General features: G+C 37.6%; 2 protein-coding genes across 2 annotated transcripts in view; both read right to left on the bottom strand.

Moving 5' to 3' along the window:
* The window catches only part of timeless (timeless circadian clock), a 19,269-nt gene extending 3,880 nt beyond the window's left edge, over positions 1-15,389 (bottom strand). The window contains exons 1-26 of the mRNA XM_015370523.1: positions 15,236-15,389; positions 14,113-14,264; positions 13,839-13,992; positions 13,600-13,714; positions 13,409-13,471; positions 12,677-12,778; positions 12,436-12,591; positions 12,218-12,351; positions 10,119-10,206; positions 9,541-9,717; positions 7,365-7,582; positions 7,165-7,268; positions 6,301-6,470; positions 5,274-5,399; positions 4,436-4,587; positions 4,172-4,269; positions 3,965-4,085; positions 3,005-3,206; positions 2,429-2,568; positions 2,226-2,305; positions 2,018-2,141; positions 1,832-1,914; positions 1,557-1,714; positions 508-721; positions 313-381; positions 79-197 (exon numbers count right to left, since the gene is read on the bottom strand). Coding sequence (XP_015226009.1) covers positions 79-197; positions 313-381; positions 508-721; positions 1,557-1,714; positions 1,832-1,914; positions 2,018-2,141; positions 2,226-2,305; positions 2,429-2,568; positions 3,005-3,206; positions 3,965-4,085; positions 4,172-4,269; positions 4,436-4,587; positions 5,274-5,399; positions 6,301-6,470; positions 7,165-7,268; positions 7,365-7,582; positions 9,541-9,717; positions 10,119-10,206; positions 12,218-12,351; positions 12,436-12,591; positions 12,677-12,778; positions 13,409-13,471; positions 13,600-13,714; positions 13,839-13,992; positions 14,113-14,194 — 3,249 coding nt within the window. The 5' untranslated portion in view covers positions 14,195-14,264; positions 15,236-15,389. The remainder of the gene's footprint in view (positions 1-78; positions 198-312; positions 382-507; positions 722-1,556; positions 1,715-1,831; positions 1,915-2,017; positions 2,142-2,225; positions 2,306-2,428; positions 2,569-3,004; positions 3,207-3,964; positions 4,086-4,171; positions 4,270-4,435; positions 4,588-5,273; positions 5,400-6,300; positions 6,471-7,164; positions 7,269-7,364; positions 7,583-9,540; positions 9,718-10,118; positions 10,207-12,217; positions 12,352-12,435; positions 12,592-12,676; positions 12,779-13,408; positions 13,472-13,599; positions 13,715-13,838; positions 13,993-14,112; positions 14,265-15,235) is intronic.
* Positions 15,390-17,570: 2,181 nt separating this feature from the next.
* On the bottom strand, positions 17,571-24,980 carry prph (peripherin). The gene is made up of 9 exons (XM_015370647.1): positions 24,340-24,980; positions 22,671-22,731; positions 20,950-21,045; positions 19,702-19,866; positions 19,498-19,623; positions 19,188-19,408; positions 19,038-19,090; positions 17,771-17,844; positions 17,571-17,694 (listed from the first exon to the last, which is right to left on the bottom strand). Exons 1-9 carry the CDS (start codon positions 24,963-24,965, stop codon positions 17,632-17,634), a joined length of 1,485 nt encoding a protein of 494 aa, XP_015226133.1. The 5' UTR covers positions 24,966-24,980; the 3' UTR covers positions 17,571-17,631.
* Between the last annotated feature and the right edge of the window lie 1,362 nt (positions 24,981-26,342).

Below are 26,342 nucleotides of genomic sequence, written 5' to 3'. Positions count from 1 at the left end.
ATCGATAAGCTTTTTTTCTATATCGCCCAGCCCTATTTCTAACACAATATTATTGTTTATATAGAAACAGAGACATACTTGTTCATTTTCAGGCGGTCTGATTCCCAGTTTGCGCAGCAGCTTCTGGAAGTTCCTGTTCTCCATCGCATCTTCATTCTCCTCAGAAAACGGGGCGAGTGGGACAGGCTGGGACACCTCTGGAAGGATGAGGAAAATACTCTCAGATGCTTTCATTGAATTACGTTTTTATTGGTTCATAAATAATTCAATTATTATTGAGAACAATCCCCCAGAACAAGCAGTCAGACTTACTGTCTTCATCCCGGTCATTTGCTGTTTTGGTTAAAGAGTTCTGCAGCCACAACAACGGCCCAGACAAACCTAATATCAGAAAAAACAAACAATTAAAGTTAAACATGATAGGTAACAAACTTAAAAAGAAAATAACATTTTATTGATCTACTTTCTATCATTAACATATTGTTTTTCTCTGGGCTTTAATCTTACCTTCCTGTTGCAGAGCTCTGACCATGGTGCTGATGTCTGCTCTGAGCTCTGTGGTCAGGTTAAAGTTTTGAATCCTTTTCTTAACAGGTTTTGGCATTTCTCTCTCATTTACATCTTCCTCACTATCCTCAGACTCATCGTCCTCTTCATCATCTCGATCCAGAGAATCATCTGGAAATTCTTGTGTTAGTTCAGCCAAGAACTCTTCCTCAGTCTGTTAGAAAAAACACACATTATCATACTTAGAGGTTACAGAAATGGGAACGTCTTGCATTTTGTCATCATGTTTTTTGATTTCTTTTTTATCTCCAAAAGTAGGGAGCAGAGAATGTTATTCCACATACTACAGCAATTTTTGTTCCAAAAGGGCAACAATCCCTGAATAAGACCTGTAAGGCAGAGAGGCTAGAAGGAGGTCATGACAGTTCACCTGGAATTCTCTAAATGGCACCTAAAGGACTTCTGAACAACCAGACATAAACCTATTTGGTCCAATACTGAACTATTTGGCATGGATGCAGAGCATCATGTTCAGTGGAAACCAGGTATCACTCACCATGACTAATACTATTAACACAATAAAGCATTTGTGATATACACTTTTTTTTTTTAAGCAGCAGGAACCTTTAACAAAAAGAAAACAAAATCAGCAAATTCAATAATCAGGTAAACATAAACAGCAACATACAGAAAGACCCTGGATGAAAACCTGCTTCAGTTCTCAACTCAGGTTCATCCCTCAGCAGGACATCAACCCCCAGTGTGACATCTAAGATATTAAAGCCAGATCATCTCTGGACTGATCAGAAAACAGCTGTGGATTAGGGCTGAGTGATAAGGCCCAGGGTATTTTGTGGTACTATTGTGGTCATTAAAGAATCTCTCAACACTAGCTGTGACTGCATGCCACAACAATCATTGCCCCACAATAATCACAAACACTGATCTTGAAAAAATTTAACAATTTAAAAAAAGGTGAATTCTCAGGCTGTTAAAATGATATGAGAGTTTCTTGCCGGATGATTTTTCTGTTGCATAATGAAGCTTACCATGACCTTTCCGGAGCTCTTTCGTTGGCCGCCGCCGCGGCTTCTTTTCTTGTACAGTTCGCGCCTCTCAGACACCAAGCCCATACTCAGCAGCTTGTCCACAACGCGTGCTCGGGACCGCTTCGCTGTGAGCTTCTTCATAATGTTACCCAGCACATCTGTGTCAATAAAAGCCTCTTTAAAAGCAGAATCTCTGACAGGAGCTGCTACTGAAAGCGAAGGAAGTGTTTGATCAAATTATTTAGGCGATGAGGAAGAAAAAAGGTTCCAAATACCATCAGAATCTTTGTACTCCTCAAAGAGCATCTCCAGCTCTAGCTCCTGCTCCTGAGTCCATAAAACGATCTGAGTACCCTTCCTTAGAACCAAACAATGGAAAGAAGCCTTTAGAATTTTTTTTTTTATATATATATTTACACGTTATGCTTGTAATTTTTGAAGACACCAAGCAAATAGCATACTTGGGTTTTTTCAGTTCTTTAGCGTTGTCCACGAGTCCCATATGCACCAGCTGAGTCACGACCTGCCGGCGGGTGCGGCTGCTGTTGCTTAGTGACTGAATGATGGTCTCCACTATGTCTGGTTCTACACACAGAAATACCACAGAGCGGTCAGAGTTCTGATTGGTCTAAATACTTGTAGGAAACGACAGACGTGTAGAAAGTAAACCTTCAGAGTCCATGTGCTTCATGTAGAGACTTCGCAGTTCCTCTTCCTCTTCTTCAGTCCATGATGGCTTCTTTCCCTCTCTGAATATATTTAATTACAGTCACATATGTCACTTTAGATTAGAGATCTATCTTTGCTGCTTTCCTTTGTTACCTGCATCAGTTATAGCAAAAAGGTGCAAAAGGCAAACTAACAGCACAGACCCGTCTTTGGTGTAGCCTTCAGTCATCTCGCGAACGGCTCCCACGTTTTTCCAGAAGAGCAGTTCAACGTATGCTTTGTTGTTCTGAGCTGCCACTGCAAAGAAGCGGTGCAGCACGTACTTGGCAAAGGTGACTAGTTCCTGAGAAGGGAAGGACAACAACACTGAGCAACTGCATATGATCCAGTTGGATTCACATCCAGGAATTCTAGATACTGGTTCAAGACTGATATGTCTAGAGTTCTCAGACCTTCATGGCAGTTTTATGGAGAAATAAAGAAGTTTTATTATATGGAACCTGGGTGGATGGATGGAAAAAAGAAACAAGGAGAGAAAGGAAAGGAGAAAATGAAAATAAACAAAGGAGTGAAGACAGATAAGTAAAGGAAGGAAGAACACAAAAATGGAAGGAAGGGCAAAATAAAGGAAACATCCAGAGAACAGGAAGGAAGGAAGGAAGGAAGGAAGGAAGGAAGGAAGGAAGGAAGGAAGGAAGGAAGGAAGTTAAGACAGGAAGGAAGGAAGGAAGGAAGGAAGGAGACAGGAAATGGTCTTCCTGTTTTATTGCTGATCCCACCTTGTAAGCAGCTGCAGCGGGATCACTGAGGATTTTGTTGAAAAGGTGGAAGACTGACAGCTGGAAAAGCAGAGCATCCATCTTGAGGTCGACAGCCAGGCGGTGCAGCATCCGAGCTATGCAGTGGTTTGTGTGCGGCGTGTTTTTGGAGTATGTTTTCAAAAGGAGAAGATACGGACGCACAATGCTGGGGTTGGCAAACCTGTAACAGCCAACAGAAAAGGAAAGCCAGATATGATCACTGCAGCCAGAATACCTGCTGACTTTGATTCAAATTATAATGTTGGATCTTTTTGTACCAAAATCTATTAATCCTTTTTTTTCTCCTTCTAGCTTTATGAAAAAAAAAAAATAACATGCATACATTTTAAAAACAAGCTTTTTCTTCAAATCAACACCTCAAGGAGCAAACTTTATTTTATGGCAACAAAATTCAAGCAGTAAAAAAAAAAAAATCCTGTTTCAGAACAAATAATGAAAATGCATCAAACTAAATCCTTACATCTAGTGGCATCAAACAGGTTATTCTGTTTATATAATACAAGAAGACAAATGAAAAAAAGGCCATAATATGAAGTCACAAGGAGTGGTGGAAAACCAAGGGGTGCATTTTTGAAAAAAAAAAAAAAACAGATTTCCCTAATTTGTTTGTTTTTTTTGTCCCAGCTTTTATTGTCAGTCCATTGTCACAAGTACAGAGCAACGAAATTAACTCTGCATTTAACACATTCCCTTGGGAAGCAGTAGGCAGCCATAGTGCAGCACCTGGGGAGCGGTGTAAGTTAAGTACACATTCTCTTTAAAGGGAGAAGAAACGGAGGACGAACATTTAGATTTAGTTTCTTTAGCTTTTATCTAAAGGCACCATGGCAGTGTGGAAAAAGCATTATCAGGAGAAACGCACACAGTCCGCTCCAGAAGTCAGGGGGGCTTAAAAAGGAGAAAAGAACATTTCCTCACCTTTTAATAAAGTCTAGAAAGTTGAACTCTTTCTCAGAAAGCTGGACAGATTCAACCTCCTCCTCTTCTACCTCTGCTCCCTCATCATAATCATCCTCAGCCACAGTCTCAACAGATGGCCCTAATTTGAAACAAAAAAGAAGACAAATTGTGAAGTTAAAGTAAAGCTGTGAAATAAGGCGTTAAAAGATACTTTGAAAAGCTTACTCGGCAGGTTGGCGTGGAAGATCTGCTTCAGAAGCTCCAGCTCTTCTTCAGGTTCTACATCAGAGGAACCAAACACATCTCCATCGGGCCATACCTCCCTGAACGGGACAGAAAATACCTACAATTACATAACCGAATGTAATCCAAAACTTGAAATAATGTTTGACGTTATATCATTGAAAAATTAGAAAAAAAAGGAAGTTTCTACTTCAAGTAATAAACTGGATCAGTTTATTTCAACAAAGGAGACCATGTTGTCCTGACCTTGCGGCCCGCAGCAATGCCAGCGCTTCAGGTCCCAATCGAGCCAGCAGAGCGTCCTGCACTCGGATCATGGCCTCGGTTCGCTGTTCCTCCAGAGGCGTTTCTGATGCGGCGTCAAAGGGCACGATGCTTTCAGTCAATGATGCTGAAAGCTGCAAACAGGACATTGGATTAGAAGAAGAAGGCCTTGTATATAGAAAGCCTGAAACCCACTGTGGATCCAGACATTTGAATTGAGAAAGCTCCCTGGAGAGGCAGCAAAACGTCTTCAAATCTTGGAAACCAAGTCCAGTGGATTGTTTTTTAAACTTTTACGGAAATCCTATGTGTGTGCATGTGTAATATTCTTAATATCTGAGTACAGTATTATTGCTCCATTAACACTAATTTTGTTGCAGTGGATTTGTATAATAAGTGGTATTACATGATTTATAGACTTCAAACTGACAATGCAACTTTATATGGTAAATGGCATTTACTTATATAGCGCCTTTTTTCAAGTCAGGAGACTTGACCAAAGCGCTTTACAATACATTTAGTCACAAACACACTCACACACTGATGCCCATTTTTTACCATAAATCACTGTAATCTTAAGATGCTTTGAAACAGCAAGTGTGTGTCAAAGTGATACATTTATCGTTATTTTAAAATATTTAAGTATTTATAATACTTAAAATCAGAACATCAAATTTGTTTGATGCTGTACTGTTTAATCAGTCGGTCTAACTAGGGAGTACCAATATGGCAGCTGGGACTTCACAGCACCCTGTACTACCAATGGCCCATCAGCAATCCTGCCCAACTGTGCCCCCTGGAGGCCAGTTCTGACACCAACCTGAAACCCAGTTGCCCTGAGCTCTTCCTCAACAGTCTTCCAGGTTTCCTCCAGCACCTCTGGATTCGATTCTTGAATCGAGTTCTTCTTTTTACCTCTGGATTTCTTCCGCCTCACTCTTTTCTTCTGAAGACATAAATAGGAAAACATCAATACCTTAAAGATGCTCTACAGCAGGCATGCCCAAAGTCGGTCCTCGAGGGTCGCCGTCCTGCAGGTTTTAGAGGTTTCTCTGCTTTAGCACAGCTGATACTGATGATTGCAGTTGAGCAAATGCCTGTTAATCAGCTATCAATGTAAATCATCTGTGCTGAAGCAGGGAAACCTCTAAAACCTGCAGGACAGCGGCCCCCGAGGACCGACTTTGGGCATGCCTGCTCTACAGGGTGAGGCCAAGGCTACTTTCCTAACCCCATTTACAGTACCCTTTTTAAACCTTGCCGAGATAACAGTAACCGAGATAACTGTTGAGTGTAAATGACACGCAAAACTGAACCAAACCGTGCCAGACACAACTCAACCGCGCTAACATGGTACTAGTTCATCAGTAGGGCTCGGCGCTGTTCAGTTCAGGCTCGGTTCTCACATAACAAAGAGCCCATGAGCAGATCGCATCATCTCCTAATTACAGTCAGCTTCCAGTAGTTGGCCGTAATGTACATCAGTAAGCTGTCACAAAAGGGCCACAAGAAGAAGAAGAACTGTAAACAACAATCCACATCATCTCAACACTACATTTTTTAAAATAGCTTCAAAAGAGCTTGGTGCGACCTGGAGTGACTCAGAGAATGAGGCTGTTATTGCAATTTGGGGGGAGGACGCTATCCAGGTGATGTTGGACAGAACAGTTTTCCTACTAGAGAGCAGTAGTACCATAGATCGTCACTAGGAGGCGAGGAACCATGCTAGCGTGATGTGTAAACTGTCGTAAGGTTAACTGATCGAACTCGGCATGGATCGGTTTTCAGAGGGTAGTGTAAACGGGGCTGTTAAAAACCCAGTGCGGATACCCACCAGTAAAACTCACCTGTACGATTAAGTTTTTCCGACCTTTGCAGAAGCGCTCTAGCATGCGTAAGAAGAGATGTGTCGACTCCACCAGGTCTTTCAGGTAGGACTGAGGCTGCTTGGTTTCGTCGTATTTTCTCAGCAGGGTCAGGAAAATCTCCCTGTACTCCATCAGGTAGAAGATGTTACCTTTATGATGATGGAAACAGATGAAAGTTCAGACACCAGCAACAAACACATTGTCTGGGAATTTTGCTAGCACTAAAAGTGTTTGTTTATCCTTTTCTGAGCTTTTAACCACTTTCAAAATTCTATTGCAAATTCTCCTGCTGCTGTTTCAAGTCTAAATGCAGCAAAGGTGTCCAACATATTTCACTAATGCTGGTAAATGCAGATTTCACACAAACCACCAAAAGGCCTTTACTGCCATCTAATGGTCAAAGTTAACCCCAATCATATCCAATTTTACTATATTCCATAATAAGTACAGAGCTTCATATATATATATATATATATATATATATATATATATATATATCATAACTTATAAAATGGTTAATATTCACTTTATTATTTTTTCCAACAGCAACGACATTAGTTTTTTTATTTGCAATAAATACATTTAGGTAGAGAGGCTGAACTTTTAAATTAGTAAACAAGTAGGTATTTTTCTTCTCAGTAAACTATTTTGATGTTTTCTTTTCTCATTTTTCATATAAATATTTAGCCTTATTCAATAACTGTTTTATGCTTATTTATGCCAAGTTGGTTGATCTATCTCTAATTTTTGTAAAGCACTAAGTTTAAATGATCTACAGTATCCAATTAGATCCATCTGAGATTTGAAATGTGTGCTTTTTAAGCCAAATGAGTGGCATCTTACTTTTGATGACATTTGAGCTCTGACGGATGCTTTCATCAGGTGAGCGGTCCATCTCGTTCACAGTTAGCAGCAATTCCTGATAAGCCTTTAGAGCTAAATGCATCCTAACGATAAACATAAAAAAGAAGAACCGATGAGAAAAAAAAAAGCTAATCATAAATCATGTTTGTCTTCTTTCAACTCTCTTTAGATGGCTTTACCTGCGGGACCAGGATGTGGCCTCTTTGCGGTCAGTCAGCAACATCTCATAGTAATTGGTAATGTTTCGTTCGATGAAGTGAAACGTTCGGATAGACATGGTCTCTGAGACCAGGTCGGCACGGAAACCGTTGCCCCGGTTGAAGGCCATGAAGAAGCTGAGCGCCCAGAGGTAATAGGTCTCATCGTGTTGTTGGGTCTGCTCCCGGATTAGACCTTCCTGCAGAGGTCATCAGATGTACAGTAGAGCGAATGTCACACATCAGTAAAAATTCAGGAAATAAGGACTAATAATGTTTCAATTTGTAATTTAATAGCAACAAAATAAACCAGTTCAAACATTCGAAACCTTGAGCTAAGCAGAGATTGTTAACATTAAGTCAAACACTCCGCTGTATGATCGGCTTCCCATTATTTAGACTTAGCGTTAGACATTTATTGTCATTTTGTAAACAAAACAAAATTTCGTTTTGTACCTTTCACATTTCCATTTGATAAAGTGCAGCAGTTATCAAATGTAAACAGTGTGGGAGAAAAAAACATGGTGATATGGAAGTTCAGAGCATTAAATATATATGGTGCAATTATTTAAAAGGTTTGTATTTTCAGATTATTTTTACAGTTGGTTTTACTCATATTGTAATGTAAAAAAAACAACTGCAACCCGAAATGTATGAATCAATTAAACCAATTTACTAATGCTTTTACGGTGTAAAACACAAACACCATAAAAAAAAGAAAGAAAGAGACTGCAAGTAAATGAATGAGAGAAAAGAAAAATAACTCTGACTTTTTCCTAAAAAGGTCAGAGAATGAAATTGTCATGTTTTATGTCAATCTTATCAACTTTACCATCATCTGTGGACATAAATAATCAAAACGCTGCATGTTGTTATAGCAGCGGATGTAATAGTAAAATGTTTTAGTGGAGGTAAACTTCTAAGCAAACTAGAGGGTTGGATCAATAGTTTAAGGGAGTAGTTCATGTATTTCATCCTAAAAGAAAAAAAGAGTTTCAAGAAATTAAATGCTGGACTTTTTCCGAGGAGGTTTCTACAAGCATTCCAATTCAAACTCAATCACTGAAAATTAATACAAAACTGCTAAACAACTTAAAGGTAAAGTGAAGGATGTTTTTTTTTCCGGGTGGATCATCAAAATAAGCCGTCCTCCTAACTGTCAATCACTCTGGTGATATATTTACGTGATGCCGTCCTATGTGCTCGTCCCCATTTTCACTTACTGGTGGTGAGTCTGACATAGTGGAAAAATTGCAAATCTGCTTTTGGAAAATAAGCTTGTATGAGCGATGCAAACAGCAACTTTTGAACAGAGCGTGCACAAGGAGAAATGAGCCTGTTTCATGTTCATGCACACGTTTAAAAGGTGTTCCCTCTCTGGAGTGGGTACAGGGTTGTGCATGTGCATTTTTAATTTTTTTTAAAGTGGAGAGGGCAAGTCTTTTAAAGCATTTGCAAAAACCCTCCACTATACCTTTAAGCAAGAAATAAATGATTTAAAACATTTTAATTTTCTAGCTCTTGAACCTGATAAGACAATTTAAATCTAGACTTTTTATACTCAAAGCCAACAGTTTCTACTGAAGTTTTAGCTGGAAGTTTTCTTTTTTTTGACAAACCTGGTTAACCTGAACTTTTCCATGAAATAGTTGGTAGTGAACAATGTAACAACAATGTTTGTAGTTTAATGTCCTAAACATTAAGAGAAACTCGGAGCTCTGTAGGAGACATGTTCTTATCAACCTGGACAAATTAGGAGTCTTAAAATAAAAAAATAAAAAAAACACATTTTTAACTCCAGACTTTTTCTACATTTTAGATTAGATATTTAATGTGATTGAACAATAGAATTAAAAGTGACTTTATTAAGTGTTTAAAAAAACAAAAGAACTTTACAAAACTATATCAGCAAAAAATACTTTACACACAACATAAGAAAAAAAAGCAAGTAACATAAAAAAAAAAACTAATCATACACACATTCCTTCACGTTGATTCCCTTTCTATTATTAATATGTCCTAGGAAAATACTTGATTTAAATTGCAAACTACCTGCCGCTTAGTTGGATAATTAACAGGATATTCATACAGCGGTGGTCCTCAGTTTATCTGCATGTTACTAGTGAAAGGGTCCAATTAAAAGTGTCCCCACACTGACCTTAACGAGGTACATGAGTCGGTTGTAGCAGTTCTCCAGGAAGTCAACGCAGAACTCTCGCAGGAACAGCCGAACATTTAAGGCCGAGCGTCGTTTCTCCTTACAGTCCTGGGCCTGCCGGTTCCTCTTAGGAACACGTCTCACTGCTTTCCCCAGATCATGGGTGTAATTCTTAAACTGCAGAATAATTAAATTTAATTCAGTTTATTTATATAGCGCCAATTCACAACACATGTCATCTCAAGGCACTTTACAATTCAACCAGATAATACAGTCAGATTGATTTAAAGTTTTCTATCTAAGGAAAACCAGTTGATTGCATCGAGTAATTGACTCGTAGGCAATCCCTCACACCAAACATGTATACAGTGACAGTGGAGAGGAAAAACTCCCTTTAAGAAACCTTCATTAGAACCAGGCTCAGTGTGAGCGGCCATCTGCTGAGGCCGACTGGGGTTCAAGGAGACAGAGGCAGACATATGAAATAAAGCATTCATACAGAATAAAGATGAACAGGTCAGGACCGCTGCTGGATTTCCGTTTTTAGAAGAGGGGAGAAAGTAATGTGGACGACTCACGTTGTTAAGGGTTCTGTGATAGATCACATCCTTCTCACCGATCGCTTTCAGGCCTTGAACCACAAAAGATCCCCCAAAGCGAGAGTGTCTGAAAGAAACAGCAACACAAAACTCACAACTTGTGGAAAATATATTGTACTTAAAGATATAGTGGAGGATGTTCTTTTACCAAGTGGATCATCTAAATAAGTGCTCCTCCTAACTGTCAAGAATGATGATAAGAAGTAGTAGATTAAGAAGTCCAGAGAGAATATGTCTGACATAGGGGAAAAATTGCAACTCTTCCAAAAGAAGAGTTTTTTTGTTTTGTTTTTTCAAGAGGAGAGAGTGGGTCTTTTCAAAAATTTGTGAAAATCCACCACTATACCTTCAACCTTTAGAGCTCCCCAAAGTGTTAAAAGAGGAGAAAGCTTTAAAAACACTAGAGCAAAGCTTTTAAACTCTTCATTCTACTTTCCATAAATAGATCTAGACGCCTTGATCTCTTTCAGAGTCCGATGAAAACAGAAGTAAACATAAGAAAATCCACATTTTTCCCATCAAGGGCATTCCCACCCAGGAGATCATCTTTAAGATCCAATAGGATATAAGAGATAAAAACAGCTTTGAATGTTTCATTTTTTGGAGTTCATTCAATGATGCCAACGTATCATTTCCCTCACCATAGCCATTTCTAACAGTTTTCTCCTCTACATGAGAAGAGGAACCAATGGGTGAAGTTTAAACACAGATATTTTTAATTGAGGCGTTATCTTATGATTAAAAAATATGAAAGTTAATCGTCATAAAAATATAGTTTTATCAAATCTAAATCGTCTCACTAGAGAGCAGGAGATTAGATTAGGAACATTAATATCAAGGACTTTATCTCGAGTAAATATTTTGCTGTTGTTCCGCAGCTTTGCCAAAAACTTCCCGATGGTTTAAAAATGAATAAAAGAAAATTTGATGATACTTTTTTAATGTTTACATGCAGCAAGTAAAATATTCTGTTATATGACTTTTAACGCTAAAGTCAGAGGAGCATCATTTCTAAAAGCATGAGGATAAACCAAGGAGTTTACTGCATGTGTATCTCAATGAATTAAAATTATTTTATTAGATAGGTAAAAAAACAAAATCATATTAGATTAAGTGAGCATTATGCAATGGAAGGTCATTTTTATTGTTAATAATTATGGCTTAGAGCAAATTAAGTTGTGATTTAATTGAAGATTTTATGTAAATATTAATAAAGATGTTTAGTAGTGGAGTTGCTTAGGGGGTGCATATTATGTGCATTACTTTGTCTATATTCGGCCAATATAAAGAAAAACTGTTTTGTAATTGAGGCACTTCTATTAAATAAGAAATGGGATTAAAATCACACATAAATAAGTTTCTTATTGCAGTAACTCATCAAATATCCGAGCTAACATCCTACTACCACTTCCTGGTGTCCTCTTGGTCTTTGCTGCCAGTAGTAAAGTCTGGTTGTTGATCATGTGACTTCTGTGATGAATGAAAGAGTGTTTCCATTGGAGTTTTGCTAAATAAACCATCAATATGGCCGAAATAACAACTTCATCTAAGCACAAAAAAACGTTTTCATATAAAAGAAGGGGTTTTCCAACATGGCTTTGTGTCCAAGCAGATTTATTTTCATAATTAGAATGTGTGCAATTAGATGGCGAACAGAAGGGCAGCTATTGGTAGTCAGTTTACTACTGATCTTTACACCTCCAGGTTTCTTTTGTGTCTGATCTTATTCTGACTATAAAACAGAAACATTGATTATTGCAAACTGTTCTATTTCTGTCATTAAAAGTCATGTAATTAAAATTGAACTAGTAAGGAAAAATGAGCGGAAGTTCCTTTGATAGAGGTGGAAGTTTTTAATCCACTTTAAAATGAAGGGATTACAAGATTATCCCATTTAGGCATCAAAGCATTTTTACAATTATGTGATGTTGTCATCGCACTAGGACGAAACAGTTTGATTAATCCTGTACAGGCTCAGAAAAGGGGAAGAATTTTCAGTTTTCACTGGATTTAAAGAGGCAGCTCCCTTCTAGCTCCTCGGACTATAAATACAGATCAGATAATCTGCTTCTGTTTACCTCATTCCTCTCTGTAACGTGCGAGAGCGTTTCTCTGCATGTTCCCTCTGCCTCAGCGCCTCCAGCTCCTGGGAGTCCCTCTGCTTCTCTTCGGCCGAGCGAGCATGGCCGGCACTCACCAACGTTTCAGGTGTCTGCAGAATCGAAAAACAGATCACACTTAGCAGAGATCACAGGACGATCTATGAATGTGTGGCAAAGCGCGTTCATCCTCTAACCTGGTCTCTGAACATGAGGGAAATGATTTCCAACACGTGCATACTCCACTGCTGCTCGCTCTGAGCAGACGCCAGAAACTTGACCAGGTCATCAAACCCGCTCATGTGAATGGCCCACAGCACCCTGTCGTGTATGCTGGCATCATCATCCACCTTCTGTTACCAGAGAGAGGACCCCGGCTTAAAAGAGAAAGCTCAGATAGAAGGGAAAACGATCCTTTACTTGGCGTAAAAGTCAAACCTTCTCTTCACAGGGATCTGCAGGTACATGAAGCACGTTTCTGACCAGCAGTAAAATCCTCTCAATCAGCAGGTTATCCTCTTCCTGTCTCTGCTCCCAGTCCTGAAGGAAGGAAGCCACAGCAGGAAGAGGAGGGAATTAGGTCATAAAAAGAGCTGGTTCTAAAATTTAGTACTTGCTAGTTTTTATGTTCCTTAAACTTAAGAGTTTTGTCAGAGTTAGTGTATTCTATTGTGAAAGACACAGCTGTGCACAATTGTAAAATGGAGAACATGTAATATATGATTTCCTTTGCTGATAAAAGTCTTATTTATTATTTTCCCAGCTACCTCCAACAGACTGAACTTTCATTGGGGCCGCCATATCTCAGTAGCATTAAGGTGCGCTGCTCTTTATACTGGACAGTTCTCTATGAGATGTTTGAAGCTAAGGATGCTGCTTAGAACCTGCCTGCTGTGTTCCTTGGTCTTTAATACGCTTCAATTAACTTCTGATGCCTTCAGAGAACAGCTGGATTCGTAGCAAAATTTTATTTTATTCATTTATATTTAGCATTTCATTCTAAAGGGTTTTTGGAAAGATTTTTTGGTTTTGGTTTTCCTTCGATTGCGTGGCTAAGCAACACTTTGATTGTTTTTCATATAAAAGCCCCTTAAAAAATATTTCTGTTGTAATGTCACACAAATTAAATGGTTCATTTTGCATGAATACTTATGCAAAAGTGTTACTTACAAGTTGAAGAAGGTTGTACAAAGTCTCACTTAAAATCCCAAATACCCTCTCACTGGCAAAAGCCTTAAAAAAAAAAAAAAAAAAAAAGAAGAAAAGAAGATAAGCCTGAAATCTAAGTATTACAATTATTGAGGTTTTAGAATAGTATGCTTAAAGGGTTAAAACTGCATATCTGCAATAAAATATGGTACCTCTTTATAAGCCTGTAAATAAGATGTCACTTGCATGAAGTGATGCCTAAACACCGGGTCATCTGGAACTTTACCAAAACACAGCATGGCAGGCTGGGTGAGGTTAACCATGAGCCTAAAAAAAAAAAAAAAAACAACAAATGAAAAAAACATGGAAATCCTTTTTACTACCCCATTTTAAGAAAAATAAGTAGATTGTAAACACGAGAAGCACAATGTCATATTGCAGAGGGTCGTACCTGATGCAGGCATCAAACAAGGCTTTTTCTTGTCTGTATTGAACAATAATTGGCAGGAGGTCATTTTGAACGATCTGGCTTTCGCCAAGCTGTTGTCGAACATCACGGGTGTCATCTTCATGACGTAAATACCGGATCAGGTCTTTAACGCCCTCTGGGCCACAGGGAGAAAAAAGAACGTTTTGGGAAACCGATATAAGTCATTAAATAAGCACTTTATGAAAATACCTAAATCTTAATACAGTAGCTTAAAAAAAAAAAAAAAAAAACTCACCCAAACAGTCCGGCTCCTTGTGATAACTGTCTCCCTCTAGAAAACCCAGAGCACTGCATGTTGCCAAAAGCTCACAGTTCATCCTGAGTGCATTCAATCACTTTCAACCAGCGTCCAGGATCAGGGCCTCAACTTTGATTATTTTTAGATGCCTATTGAAAAATGGGGACATTATGTAGTTTGTTTTATTAAAAGGAATCAGGTCAGCACATTAGGTAACCTGCAGTTGGGACTAGGGCTGGAACAATTAATCTTAAAAAAAAAGGAATTTCATCTGTCAATATAATCCATCCAGAAGTCAATTGGGAAAGTTTTAGTTTCACCTGGTTTAATTTTGTAAAAAACTCTTCTTTTAGAAGCCTTTTACTATCTGATTATTGATTGGCTAGTAGAAAAAATAATCAACAGATTAATCGCTTTGCAAAATAGTTGTTAGTTGCAGCCCTAATTGGGACTAATCACCTACTTTTTCCTCAACTGGTTATGACAATTGGTTTCTGATCTACAAATGCATCAGTCATCAACATGCAATCGGATTCCAGAGTTTAAGTGAAATCAAATATAGGACACAAATGTGTTTTCTTTTTTGTTCATTTTCTGATGGACTAATAAATTCTACCTTCTCAAAGCTGTTCTTCTTTAAGTCCTTAGAAAAGACAGGTACCTAACAGGTTATATATGAAAAAAAAACATTGGTGTCAGCCAATAACAGCCTGACAGGTGGATCCTTATTTAACTACACAATGGGAATCCTCAATGGCAACTAGTGAACTAGATTTTTGTTGTTAATCAAATGGTAAAAACAAGCAAAGAAACAAAAACATAATACCTTCAAAAATGTCAACCTAAAATCAATCTTAAATAGGGATGTTATATCAGGGTTTGGGTCTTCAGTGTCGTTATAAATGTGCTAGGAAAACAAATCTTCAACCTAATTATAAAACACTAACCTAATAAAATAAAAACAACAATCGAGACAAAAACTCAACACAAATAAGGCTGCTGGTTGGGGATAATAAAAACAATATTTGAGCGACATTTAGCCAGTGTGATGTAAAGTTGGAGCAGTTAGCCTACGGCAAAACAAATTAGTTTATGAAACATAACTGTGAGAATAACTTACCAGTTCTCTGGTTTGGTTGTTACTGAGCTTCGGTTCTTGGATTTGATCCCATCCAGAAACTGAAGCCAAAAATCTCACCTGTAAAGTTATTTTCTACCCGCCACCGCACAGCCCGAACACAAGTTACGCGCCAAGAGCGGAAAACCCGGAAGCGGAAGTGGAATGTCATCACCTCCGGTGATTTCCTGTGGCCTTCATTTCAGGCAGTGCGAAAAATGTGCGAATACTTAAATAATGTTACAACTGTTACGACTCTATTTAAAGCTATTTGTTTATATAGAAAATTTGGTAAAATATATTTTATGTCTGGCAGCCTTATATTTTTTTCTCATAATCTAGCCACATCGAACCTTTGCCATAGACTGTGTCCTAACAGGTTTCTTTATTATTAAATTAAAAAAAGGTTGCTTCAATCAAAAAATATATTTCCAATTAAAAACAACTTACCTTCAATGAAAAATAAAAATACACTTTTCAATCAAAGAAAAAAATATCTGATTGCCAAAATATAGCTGAGACAAAAAAAATATATATATACATATTAACATTGCTTTTTTTTTATTTTTTTATTGAAAATGTTTTCTTTAACAGAAGTCAAGTTTTTCTCGTTAAAGGCATTTTTTTTAATTGAAGTAACATTGTTTTTTTCATTTCATATAATGGGTAAGACAAGAACAACAACTTGAAAGGCATCTGGAGTCAGTGTCATTTTTACTGATTGAACATAAAAAAAAAACAGCATTAAACCATAAAAAAAAAATAAAAAAAAAACTTTTTTTAATACCAAAAACACCTTGCGACTTTTATTGAAAGCTAGATTTGGGAGTTCCTGTTTAGGCTATTAAACTAGGCTATTACTGGACAACACACCCATAAAAATCTAGACTCAGAAAACATGAAAACCTTGTATGCTTCATCTGTTCTTTGTTCTTTTTTTAACCAGACAAATCTGTGGGATGGTTTTATGTTATGTTAATGTCTTTGGTGACTTACAGATCACTTTTACACTTTGAAAATTTGACTAGAGTAATTTAATTGTTACATGAATCTATTGTCGGTTTGTTATTATTAAGCAAGAAAAAAAAATCAACAATTAACTAGTTATTTTTTGAGCCCCCAAAATACTTTAATTTAGATTTTTGGTTGCCATGGCACAAATTTGAATACCCAAATTATTACACCATATTACAATAGTGTTAGACTAAAATATGTTAATTGTATGGCACTTTATATGTGTTTCAACATAGTAAGGCTGTAATTAATGCAATAAAAAAATGTTTAAGTAAAATTTAGTTTTGACACAATTGTAGTTATTCTGTATGATTATTATGTTGAGTTGATGTTGATAAGCTTTTATCCATTATTGTCATTCATCGACACCTTTCCTTTTAGCAGGTTTGTTTGCTTAAAAAAAAAAAATCTATGTACTCTGTTTACAACTAGTTATGTATGAAGTCTTTCTCTTGTTTCCTTAAAAAAAGGCATTTTGTCAAGGATGTATAAAAATTATTTTTTTCTACAAAGGTTGGGCTGATTCTCAATAATTTTTCATATATGTTTTTGGTGTATTTTGAAAAATCTTTATAAAGTTATTTGAAAAACACTTGTTTTGATTGAAAAAAAAATCCAGTGGGTTTTCTAAAGCTGTAGATAAATGCACCAGATGCAGATTAAGGATGCCCCGCTTAAATACAGCAAAAGTCAAGAAAAACACAATGATATTAATGGAAACAAACAACAAAAATTTGTTTTAATCAAGTTTATTTGCACATCCATATTCTTTCATTAATCATGCCAGATTCTCACATCATTAAATAGCACATTCTGCAGCAGTCTAGTTGGACAACATGTTCAATATCAGCGTTTTATTTCGTTCTTGTAACTTATTGAACTAATCACATTACTGAACAACAAGAGGCTAGCAAAGCTTCTAAAATAAAAGCCAACAATTTTAAATAATCTAGGTCTAGGATTTAGGGTGTGTTGGCTGAAGGGCAGTGTCAGCAGGTTTATTTTATTAAGACATACATATTTTGTAATTCCAGCTATTAAAGTCTCCTATCTATGCCACCTGTTTCAATTTGTATTTTCAACTTACTGCTGGAAATGCACCGTTGTTCACTTTCCACAGGATTGCACTGTAGATCAAGGCCTCGAGTGGTACAGTAGTAAAGTGGATTTTGAACAACTCAACCATCGCTTCCATAGCACCAAAGAGACTCAACCCAAAGGTATTCATCCAATGCTGAACCTATGCTGGGAAATACATTGCTAGACAATGACACACATCCTTACTAATGTAAATGATAACTAAATTTGCCAGAGGTTTTATTTTCTAGTTTTTCTCATTTATTGTTCTGCTATGATGGCACAGTATCTATCATCACAGTTTCAATTTACTCGTCCTTGTCAGTTTTACCCGAGTCACTCTCCTTCTCCCTCCTGGATTCCTTCACCACCTGATGATGAAAGCACACACTTAAAAAGCTTCAATTCAAGAATTTGATTTCCAGATTATGTGATAAATCCTTTTACCTCCCCATCTCTAGTCTCCACAGTCTTTATCACCACAGTCTTTTTGCCTTGAGTGTCTGGAGTCCTTTCATAGTCTGTAAAGATATGAAAAATAAAGCTTCTATTATAATAGTTCAATTACAATATTTTTTTATTCCAAAGGTCACTTTGTAGGTCTTAACATCAACAACTAAGGCACACGTTGTACACTGAAATCTAGGATAAAATTATATGTTCTTGCTTCATAAAAGCTAACATTTTCAATGCTGGATGATTGCCTTGTCATCTTAAACTTTTTGTGTTTCATTAAAGTAAATCAGTGGGACAATTTTTGTCAGCTTCTTGAAAAACTCATCATGCTGAGGTTAGTTAATCTTCCTTAGTGCAGACAGAATGTCTGCATAGCACAGCATGAGACATGTTGTTGTTAGACGTATCTGCAACATTTGTGTAGGGATTTTGGAAAGTTTTGTCCCTAAATTAAATTTCTTGCCCTGTAAGATTCTTTAAAATGGCAAAATATTTAAAGAAGCTAGTATGAGAAAATAAGCCAATCTGATAGGAAAAAGAAAAAAATCTTAGCAATTTTTGTCAAATTAGTGTATGAGGATGCATCAAACCCAGTGTTGCTGCCAATATTTAACTAATAAAATAAAATGCTTTGAGTTTTCCATAAGTCTAGAACAGCACTACATAAATGCAGTCCCTCTATATTTACATTTGTTTTCAAGGGAGAGGTTTTTCTGCTTATTGATTTGGCAAATTGAAAAACAAAAAAATGAACCATACGTCACATCCATCCGTTCAAATACTGACAAGGTGTTTAAAGTTACAGACTAGTGTTTAAATAAGTGGGTCATCAAGCTTTACCATGTGTAGTTTGCTTTTCTGATGCTATCCTTAATGTGCTGGGGCTTGGAGTTCAATTAACAGGAACTTTTCTTTCCAGATGAGCATGTCGGAGATGAAAAGCTGCTTTTCGAACAATAGAACTAAATCTGCCTGAGATTCATTGCCTAATGTTAGAGGACTAAAAACGTTACATTCGATCTGTGATCCCAGCTTCAGAAAAGGAAAATGATATTTTTCTGCATTTCCTATTCTATAAATCAATCTAAACAAGCATCTAAACAAGATTGGTTCAAACTAAATCCAAAACAACTGCTAAATTAGAACAGCTGCTTCCAATTTAAACAGATGGACGCTCAACAAACAGTTTTCTTTGAAGGTGCAAATTCAAATCAAACTAATAATGTTAGTTGATTTATAGAATGAAAGTGCATCTTACCTCGATCGATAAAGTGGTTGCTCATGCCAATGTTGAGGATTGGAACAGAGATCCTGTAAAAATATTTAATCACTTAGTTTTCATCACAGATAACTACCATTATGCCCATGTAGCAAGCAGCTGTGATATAAATGCCGTGTCCTTATTCACCTGCTCTCCTCCCCTTCCAGGAGTTTGCGATAAGTGGCAATTTCAATGTCAAGTGCCATTTTGACATTAAGGAGATCCTGGTACTCTCGAAGATGGCGGGCCATCTCCTCCTTCAGGTGACGGATCTCATCCTCCAGTCTGCCAACATTATCCTGGTAGTTGCCAATCTCCACGCCAAACTGGTCCTCCATTTCCCGCATCTGCCTCAGCAGAGCTTCATTCTTTAAACAAAGTAGAACAGCAATTAATGCACTGTTTATTATTAATAATGCATTTTTGTAAATAAACCACAACTGGCGTTTGCTCTTACTGTGTTCTTTAAGGCATCAATTTCACAGTTTAGAGACTGAATCTGCCTCCTGGACTCACTAGCCTCCTGCTTGGCCTGCCGCAGAGCATCAGTGTTGCGCTTTGCAGACTCAGTCAAGTCTGCAAACTGCCAGAAGAAAGAAGTTAGGCTCACAAACTTAAACAAATGAGTTTTCTGTGTGCATATGTGCCCTCTCTAACCCACCTTGGACTTATACCATTCCTCAGATTCTTGCATGTTCTTCATAGCAATGGTTTCATACTGCGCCCTGATGTCTCTCAGAGCACCGGTAAGGTCGGGCCTGGAGGTGCTGTCCACCTCCATTTTCAGCTGCTGGGTTTGAACACTTACTTGCACATCTTGGATCTCCTGCAAGCAAAGCAATTAAAGCTATAAGATAAATACAATTCAGCTGGGATGCTTTTATTAACTGCCCCCACTGCTAGATCCTTCTTCTGCAGCTGCAAGTAAATGTGTACACGACTACACCACATGGGGGCGACTGATGCCATTGACTGCAGATGAAAGTAAATGTCAAATCTGTCACTCAGGGATCTGATCTTCTCACCAAAAGCTATTAATGAAAGACATAGAATAATGTCTCATTTAATTGGGTTATAAAAATGAAATAAATGCTCTTTTCTATAAGAGAACAAAACAACAAATATGTAGAAATTTAAATTTTGTTTCAATTCCTATGACCCAAAATGGCCGACATACTGTTGGATTTAGGGTATACTACCAAGAGACCTTTTCTGCAGAGCCACGGCCATTTTTAAAAATATCTATTAAAATACGGGGGAACTGTTTTTTGTAAAGTTTGGTGAGATTTTGATTATGTTAAGGACTCCAAAAAGCCACCTTATTTTTCAGGAGATTAATACTAAGAAGAAGCACCACAGATAAGGAAGGCCTTCATAGAAACCTTTGCCACTTTTGTATGCTGTGGCTGTAGAAAGCGCTGTTCCTCATATACATATAAAATATTTTCCCTGTACTTTAGCCAATACAAATAAAAAACACAAAAATGAATCGATGTCTAAAAGTCTGATATTAATGGACAAGGTTAGAAAGTTGTTGTTTTAACTATTTCAGTCCAAGCTCCTCAAGCATATCATATCTGTGACATTGTGTCACAGGTTGTTGAGGTGAGGGGAGATATGGTTATAAGTAAAAAAACATGTTCTTAATTTCTGAAAAAAATAAAATTACCACCTGCATTTTGGTTTCTAAAAGGAATAATCTACAAAGAAATGCACACTATTTGCATCAAAAAAATTCCCCTCCAAGTACAGACTAATATAATTTATTAAAACTTGGATGATTACAGCTCTGACAGATACCTTGAAAAAGTTAAATAGTGTAAGTGTTATTCCCTTGAACTTTAAGATTAAATTATAAATATGTAGATATGTTTATACAATGGTGGTGTGGTGAAATAGAAGAACTTACTTCATCATGGAGCTTCTTCAGGAATTCAATCTCATCCATAAGAGATTCAATCTTTCTCTCCAGGTCCAGACGAGACAACGTAGCATCATCCACATCCTAGTTATTCCAGAAGACAAAACATAAACACATACAGGCACTCTTATGTTTGCATGTTAATCCATGCAGGCATCATGGGAATGACTAATTTTTATCATGTAACCTATGATTTATACCAAATGATTTTCTCAAACTACAGCAGTCCATCATGGTATCCTATAAGACATTTTTTAATCCTCTGGGCTTGATATGTGTGTTTCAGAGTGCCTACTGTTTGTTTAAAGAATGAACATATGAATTCAAATAAACTAGGAAGTAATTTTAGATCCTTTGAGTCTTATTTTATCATTTGGTTCAAGCATGAACCTGGTAACAAAAACTCGAATTAAACAGTTTCTGTATATAAAAAAAAATGAAGCCAATTGTATTTTATACAATTATGGCTCACAATGTTTTTAAATAATAAAAAATATCAAGTGACATGTTGGCTAACATTGATTTTTTTCCCATTCTGTGTTAAGGAGCTGGCATGACTGTATTTAGAGGATACAGAAGAAAATATTTCATCTCATAGCTGCGATCAGCCATCTCCATGTCGATATATCATCAGTTTATCTATTCATCATATCCTCCCTGCATTTGTTTTTTTTTTTTTTTTCAACATTTCTTGCTCTTACTTTTATCTTAGTATTAGTTTACCCTTTTATTATAAATTAAAACTCATTATATCACAATAATGATTCAAAGAATGGAAACAAATTAGACAGTGTTTAAAAACAGATGTTTCACCTGCATGCAGCAACATCCCTTTTGTAAACTTCTTAAAGTAAGAATTGCAGATGAACTGACCAGAGTTTCAGCCGGTGCTTTTAAAAAAAAATCTATTTATCCTGCTAATTTAATTTTAGACCAGATTTAATTTGTAATATCTTAAGGATTGAATTTAAAAAAGGAGAAAATCTACTTCTTTGTAGAGCCAAGAGTTTTGAGTTTGAGTCTATATTATTATATATATCAGTTATTATATCTATTAATGATTATTCTTTTTAAGTTATTTTACTCTTACTTAAGGGCAGTTTTCACCCAATCTATCCCCCTCTAGTCACATAAGTAGTAAATGTCAATTCATACCATTCAACAGCTTCTAAAATGCCGGTTTTTTGGGAGTAATTAAGCAAAAAATTATTTTATTTTTTATTATTATTATTACTGTCATCTTTTTCAAGTTTCCAAGACGGGATTGAAAATCTTTTTTTATTTTATCAAATTTGCAGAAGTGCCTAAATTTTCTCAGTATGGTTAATTTATCTTTATGGTATTTTTAAAAAGTAGTTTTAGCATTTATTACAAATATTTTAATCACACAAGCATATTTGTTAAAAAAAAGGCAGCACTAAAATGTGAAGGCAATATTTCTTTACATCATGATCGTCAGCTCTTAATTTCAGTAAGGTGATTTATACATATTCAGTATGTGACTGTCAATGTCACTATGTATCAATTCTATGAATCTATGTTAGATTTCTATACTGTCATACGATGGAGACAGTAATATGAAAGTTGGAGATAGAAATTGCTGCAGCGCCTAAATGTTCAGCCCGTTATATGCGACTTTGATCAGGCAGAAGAATATGATATCATCATATGATATCATGAGATCATCATCCAGGAACGATGGTGTTTACCTTACGGAAGGCAGCCAGATTATGTTCAGCTTCCGCTCTCTTTTGGGCTTCTTCATCCAACCTGAGAGCAAAAGAAAATCATTCAAATATTATGCAGGTTTATTCAGCCTGACGTTTTTTTTTTTGAATCACATTTTCTTTTTCAATAAGGGAGATAAATGGTGCTTTCTGGTTATGTAAGCCTCCCCTGTTAAAGGTTGTGCCAGGGCATCAGATGGTGAAAAGCTTCCTGGATCAATCTGGTAATTCCCTGCCCTGTTAAAAGCATTTTGGAAGGGAGCCCACTGGGACCACCAGGTGCTTTGTTGAACTAATGCGGTTTCTACGCAGGTCACCAAGGTCATGTCTACGACCGAAATTAGGTTGCATACGCACACTTCCTGTTTTCTAAAATCCAAAAAGATTATCCTAATGCAAAATTTTCATAGTGATACAAAGATGCATCATAATTGACTGTCTGCTGATGTGACATTTAGCAGCTTTTTAGCTAACTATCATGCAATTACAGTAATGGCTATTGTGGTGCACAGTCTATGATAAATTAATTTCTAAAACAAGGAAAATTTCCCATAATGGAGATGAAGATTAAATGAAAGAGGAACAGTTTAATTCAATTTCAGCCTCAACCAATTATAGTAATGTTCCTGTAGAGTCAGGTACACTTCAGCCTGGCTATAAATCTAAAGAGGTTTGTTTCAATTTCTGACTTGAGAGCTGTGCTTGAGTAGACATGCAGAGGTGGAGACAAAGTATCATCCGGCCCCCTGCTCTCATCTTTAATTCATGCTGTGTTACACGGGGCTGTTTTGGTTCTAATGGGCTATCTGGCACCATCCCAACAGACACACCTAATGGAGTTATTGAGTCACATTGATTTTTCCTGTCGCTATTCTTACTGAGCCCCATTTTTTTTTCTCCTCATCCCATCTCCTCTCCCTATTTCTTCTTCCCATTTCCTGCCTCCTAGCCAGCCCCACCCTGTAACCAGTCACCCCACCCTTCATCACTCTGCACCAAGTTTTGTCTTTAAAATTTTTAGCTGCACAATACATCAACATGCAAAACCTTATTTCTAAAATAGTGCTCGGATGTGAAATTTGTTAGATTCCTATTTCGTCTGTAATGCATCCACATTCTGCAGGGTTTTAACACATTAGGCTTTTTGGATGGTCTTTGACTTCGAATTCACATCTTAAATACATTTCACTGATATGATAAGGTGACCGCCGTCCTGATAATAGAAAAGAACACTAAGATTGAGGAAAAACAGGGTAATTTGTCAGTGACTATATTATTGCAATTGGATATTTTACTAAAAATGTACACCTACGCACAGCATATCATGTCACAATGTTGTTCTTATTGTGAAGTAAAACATATCTGATTATAAAACCTTCACTAAAAATGTTTTTAATTGTGCATGGCAGCAGCCTGCACCCTTCAAGCAAAGCAACATTCTTTATTAGGTTTATGCCAGTGTGCCACGCCCTGAACTACCCTGAGCTAAGTAGAAGATGGCTTAGCTCTCTTGCTGTTTAGGACCTCTAAGACATTTTATCATCAGCCTATTATCTTCAGACCCTTCAAACAAGAGGAAGTATTGTGGCAGAGGCAGCATCATACTGTGGGGATACTTTCTTCTCGGTCTTCCTGCTACAGTCATACAGACCTCTGCTTCAGAAGTCCCAGGTCTTCGGCAAGGTTGTCCCTCTCCAGCTGGTACTGGTCCCTTTCCTTGCCAACAGCATCCAGCTGCCGCCTCAGCTCCTTCAGCTCCTCCTGGAAGAGCTCAGAGGCCCGGTTGGGCTGGCCCTGTTGGTACTGACCCTTGAACTGGTTGAGCTCCTGCATCAGAGCCCCGTTCTGCTGCTCCAGGTATCGCACCTTCTCGATGAAGCTGGCAAAGCGGTCATTGAGCTCCTGCAGCTCAGCCTTCTCATTGCTGCGTGTGGCCAGGAACTCCTGGTTTATGGCCTCGGCTAAGGTGAAGTCCACCTTGTCGTAGGAGAGGCGAGGGGGCTGGGGGGTGGGACGGGAGCGCTGTTGGTGGTAGGTAGTGGAGCGAGAAGACACCGCAGGAGAGGCTGAGCGGACATAGCGACCTCCAGACATGGGAAGGCGAGAGGAAACAGGGGAGTAGGAAGACAAAGAGATGGGGTGAGGGCTTCCAAAAGTGCGCCTGTAGGAGGTGGAGGTTATTGAAGAGTGGCTCATTGTGGATCTGGTGATGTTCTCTGCCGCGATGAAATGATGGAAGAGTGGAGGCTCTGAAACGCTCCTGAAGCAACAGGACATCACACTGAAGGGTGCTGAGGGTTTTTATGCTCTCAGCCACCCCTCCCTTAGCTGTCCTCCCCTCACCCATATCCAGCCTTTCTCTCTCCATCCCTCATCACCATGGATGCTGTGGCCACTCCCTGCTCCTCAGAGACGGGCCCTGTCTTGCTTCCTTTCACAGACTCCATCTCCATTGCACTTCTCCATCTTTTGGATCAGATCATTTTCTTCTAAGCCAGATTTAGCTTTTGTTACAGATCTGAATGTCTCCGCTTCACATCACATTTATAAGTATTAATTGTCACTTTTCCAGCAGAGGAACCGGGTGATTTTATTGTGTTTTATAAGTTAGCAGAAGTTAGTCCTTCTTTTATGGATCTATCAAGGATTTCATCTCCAAAAGGGGATTTGAAACTCTAACCTAAACTGATTCTCCTGGATGCATTGATTTGATTTCTTTTTACCCCCACCCGTCCATTTGTCTCCCTGCCTCTCGCCTCTGTGTCGGACTCTCCTTTTACAGTAATGGGATACTTTATTGATATTCCGGCCGTCTGGGTTAGAATCATGACTCTGCAGTTAAGTTACGCCTTCGGAAAAAGCCCCATGTCCAGTAATACCAGTCAGGATTGGTGTGTTTCAAACCATTAAGGCCATTTGTGCGCGGGGTCGGCTGCAGGTTTTTAGTACGCTGAGTTCATGTTGGGGCATAAAACAAGGATGGCACAGAGAATAATTACAGATCTTTATAAATTCACACCCTCAGTGACTTTAGAAAAAAAAACAATTTCTAGTTATATGTGGGGCCTTTCCGAAGGATTTGAACCTCTGGAACTTTCGCAAATTTGGTCACATTACAATCACATCCAATATGTGTTTTATTGGGATTTTTTATAATTTCTTTTCTTTTTCTACGTACATGCTTCTTGCTACTGACACATGCTGAATAAATAAAGTTGCCTAACCTTGTTAAAGTGAACTGAAGTAAAAAGGAGTCTTTTTCAGAACATAAAGTCAGTCTGTGTTTTTTTTCTTCTCTGTGGTATGTTAGTATGAACCTTGGGCCAGTTCTAATATTAGGAAATAATTTATATCAGATTGTAATACTGCCGTAATGAACAATAAGCAATATCTAACTGAGCTACACCTAGATCATCACAAATGTCCCCCTTCTGCACCTTAAGAGGAAAATAAGATTTGTTGTATTATTATAATTTTTTTGCAACTAGTGGCATATGACTCTGCAGACAGTCCTGTACATCAGTCCTGCATAAAGTTGATGTCATACAGAGCATGCTCTGTGTTGACTGGGCGTGGCAATTTTCTTTCTTTGTGTCCCAACTGATGCTGGGACTTTATACATCTATCCTCTCTCCTAATTCTACATCTATCTAT

Source organism: Cyprinodon variegatus, unplaced genomic scaffold (assembly GCF_000732505.1).
Source record: "Cyprinodon variegatus isolate N-32 unplaced genomic scaffold, C_variegatus-1.0 Scaffold47, whole genome shotgun sequence".
In the NCBI taxonomy this organism is placed as follows: domain Eukaryota; kingdom Metazoa; phylum Chordata; class Actinopteri; order Cyprinodontiformes; family Cyprinodontidae; genus Cyprinodon; species Cyprinodon variegatus.
Note: the sequence above shows the minus strand (reverse complement) of the source record. Positions and strands in the feature narration are given on the sequence as shown.